The sequence below is a fragment of the Dufourea novaeangliae genome, unplaced genomic scaffold (genome assembly GCF_001272555.1).
Source record: "Dufourea novaeangliae isolate 0120121106 unplaced genomic scaffold, ASM127255v1 scaffold364, whole genome shotgun sequence".
NCBI lineage: Eukaryota > Metazoa > Arthropoda > Insecta > Hymenoptera > Halictidae > Dufourea > Dufourea novaeangliae.
Genome location: NW_015374242.1, coordinates 11,636 through 14,880, shown reverse-complemented (window position 1 = coordinate 14,880; position 3,245 = coordinate 11,636). Strand labels below are relative to the sequence as shown.

The following is a 3,245-nucleotide window of genomic DNA, read 5'->3' as shown; positions in this document are numbered from 1 at the left end:
CAAATAAATTTAAAAAACATAGCAGAAACATTTATGGTTGAAAAATTTGTATGTAAACACTCAAATGCAAAACAATGGTTGGAGTCATTTGAGAAGGAATGTAGAAGATTTTAAATGAGTGAAGATAACATGAAGATTGAGATACTGAGATTATTCCTGGACAAGGCATGTTTAGACTGGCACTCAGCAACACTAACAACGTTGACAATGGAGGCTGGACGATCTGAATGGAAAAAGAAATTCTTGGAGTCATTTGCAGACAAAGGATGGAGTACAGGAATATATGCTGTATTCTATAGGTATAAAGAAGGTTCATTGATGGAATATGCTATGAGAAAAGAGAAGTTATTGCTAGATATGGATAATGATATTGGTACAAAGACTCTGATGATGCTGATAGCAGCAGGATTACCTGAATTTGTTAGAAACAAAATAGATAGAGAAAATTGTGAAAGTTCAACCGGATTACTACACGAAATTAGAAAATGTGAAAATCTAGTGAGTAAGAACAGTTTTATAAAAAAGAAAGAGGAAAGACAAAACAATAAGAAGAAATTTGAAGTGAAAAAGCCATGTAAAAACTGTGAAAAATTGAACAAAGGTATTAGATATCATCCAGAGGATTCATGCTGGTTTAAAAAGAAAAATGGAAATGAAACCAGAGTAATTGGAAGCAATTCAGTGATAGAAGTGGATCTAAATACAGAATAAAAAAACGAATGATCACACCATTGATTAAAGTAAAAATACTATTAGAAGAGAAGTTAGAGGTAAACGGAACATATGATCCAGGTTCCCAAGTCTCTCTAATAAATTCAAAAATAGTCAAAATAAAAAAAAAGACAGAAGATATAAATAAAATATTTTTAAAAACAGTCAATGGTGTGACACAAACAAAAGGTTTAGTAACCATTAAAGTAAAAATTGTTGAGAAAGAGGAACACATTGACGTATTCATTGTGGAAAGAAACGATTTTAAAGTTTTTGTTATTGGCTTAGACATAATAAAGAAATTCAAACTAATTCAGGATGAAAATTTACAAATATCTCAAAAGAAAGAAACACAGATAGAAAAAGAAATATAAATACATCGGATAAGGATGAAGAAATAAAAGAAGTTAAAGTTAATTTTAACGAACATGTGAATGAAGACGAATTTAGAATGGATCTAGATCACTTGGACGGTATAAATAAAATAAAGATAAAAAACTTATAGAAAAGTATAACATCATATTCGCAAAAAATAAATATGATGTAGGCACCATTTCAGTCTACGAAGCTCGAATAGACTTACTGGTTGGTAAATATTGTAGTAAGAGGCCATATAGATGCACCATAGAGGATAAAAAAGAAATAGAAAATCAAGTGGCAAAATTACTAGAAAATAAGTTAATTGAAGAATCCTATAGCCCGTTTGCAGCACCAGTAACTCTTGCATTCAAAAGAGATGAAAACAAACGATCAAGATTGTGTATAGATTTTCGCGAATTGAACAAAATAGTTATACCGCAAGCTCAACCATTCCCATTAATAGAAGATTTAATAATAAAAACAAGAAACTGTAAATATTTCACCTCACTAAATATAAATTCCGCTTTTTGGTCAACTCCACTACGCATTGAAGATAGACAGAAAACAGGATTCGTTACACAAGAGGGGCACTTCCAATGGACGTGCCTACCGTTCGGGCTAAAAACATCACCAGAGAAGCTATCTTCCAGAGAATTTTATCCAATATCTTAAGAAAGCACAATTTAAAAGACTTTTCAAAGAATTACATAGACGACATCTTAATTTTTTCAGAATCATTCAAAGAACATATAGAACATATAGAAAAAGTAATAAAAGCAATAATAAATGAAGGTTTCAGACTAAAATTAAAAAAATGTACATTTGCAACAGAATCAGTGAAATATCTCGGACAGATAATAGAACACAATACAGTAAGACCAGTGAAAGATAATCTAATCTCAATACAAAATTTTCCCACTCCGAAAACCCAAAAGAATATTAGACACTTTCTCGGAAAAATAAACTTCTATCATGAGTATACACAGAAAAGCTCAATACTATTAGACCCATTACACAAACTATTACGAAAAAATGAGAAATTTATATGGTCTGAAGAGTGCGAAAAATCTTTTACAGATATAAAAAAGTTGTGTTCTCAACCAGTGTTGGAAATATTTGATAAGAATTTGCCAATAAGAATTTACACAGATGCATCACTAGAAGGCATTGGTGGAATATTTAAACAGATACAAAACAATGGTAAAGAAAAGCCAGTAGCATATTTTTCAAAAAAATTGAATGATTCACAAAAAGGAAAAAAAAAGCAATTTACTTAGAATGCGAGGTGGAAATGGATACAATGAGCGGTAAAAGAGGAATAGAAAACAGAAGAAACATGGAAGATAAGAAAGAGATAGGAAAAACAGGAGAGGCTGCAATTAAAAGGGGTAGGCCGGGGAAGGCGGAAACACTGTGGAAAAAACCTGAGAAAGGAACCCAAGACGTGGGATCCATGTTCAGGGAGACATCATATGGAGAAGAGAAAGACAAGAGAAAACAGGAAGAGAAGAATGGAAGCACAGAAAGGGAGGAGAATCAGAGTGAGATTAAAGCAAGACAAGAAGAATCTAAGGATGGTGAAGGAAAATTGATAGGCGACCTAGTTAAAGCGGTAAAAGAACTAATAGCAGAAAATAAGACAATGAGAAAGGAGATACAAGAGTTGACGCAGGATTTACATGAGAGATATAAGGAAGAACTACAAGAAATAAAAGAGGAAATAAGAAGAAAAGAGGAAAAAGAAAAGACTGGAAAAGAGGAATGGAAAATAGAGATTGAAAGGCTGAAAGAACATATAAATAACAAGGTAAGGGAAGAATGTAAAAGAGCAGTAGAATGTAAAGGGGATATGAGTAATGGAAGAAGGGGAAATGGAGAGGAAACGAAGGGAAAAGACGTGAGATACATGATGGAGTATATACAGAGAAAAGAAAAATTAGAAAAAAAGAACAATATTATAATAAAAGGGTCAAAGCTAAAAGAACAAGATATAAAAGCGGAGCTAGGGAAATTTGTAAGAGAAAAGGTGGGAGCAAAAGGGGAAATAATTTGGGCAAGGAACGTGGGAAAAGGAATAATAGTAGCAGAGATAGACAGCTGGGAGAACAAACAATCCATAATGAGGAATAAAAAGAATCTGGGAGAAGAAAGAATTTACATAGAACATGATTTAA

General features: G+C 32.3%; 1 protein-coding gene across 1 annotated transcript in view; it reads left to right on the top strand.

The window, feature by feature from the left end:
* The first annotated feature begins 1,162 nt into the window (after positions 1-1,162).
* The window catches only part of LOC107192490, an 8,504-nt gene continuing 6,421 nt past the window's right edge, over positions 1,163-3,245 (top strand). Inside the window, exons 1-4 of the mRNA XM_015581766.1 lie at positions 1,163-1,184; positions 1,259-1,561; positions 2,149-2,271; positions 2,349-2,683. Coding sequence (XP_015437252.1) covers positions 1,163-1,184; positions 1,259-1,561; positions 2,149-2,271; positions 2,349-2,683 — 783 coding nt within the window. The remainder of the gene's footprint in view (positions 1,185-1,258; positions 1,562-2,148; positions 2,272-2,348; positions 2,684-3,245) is intronic.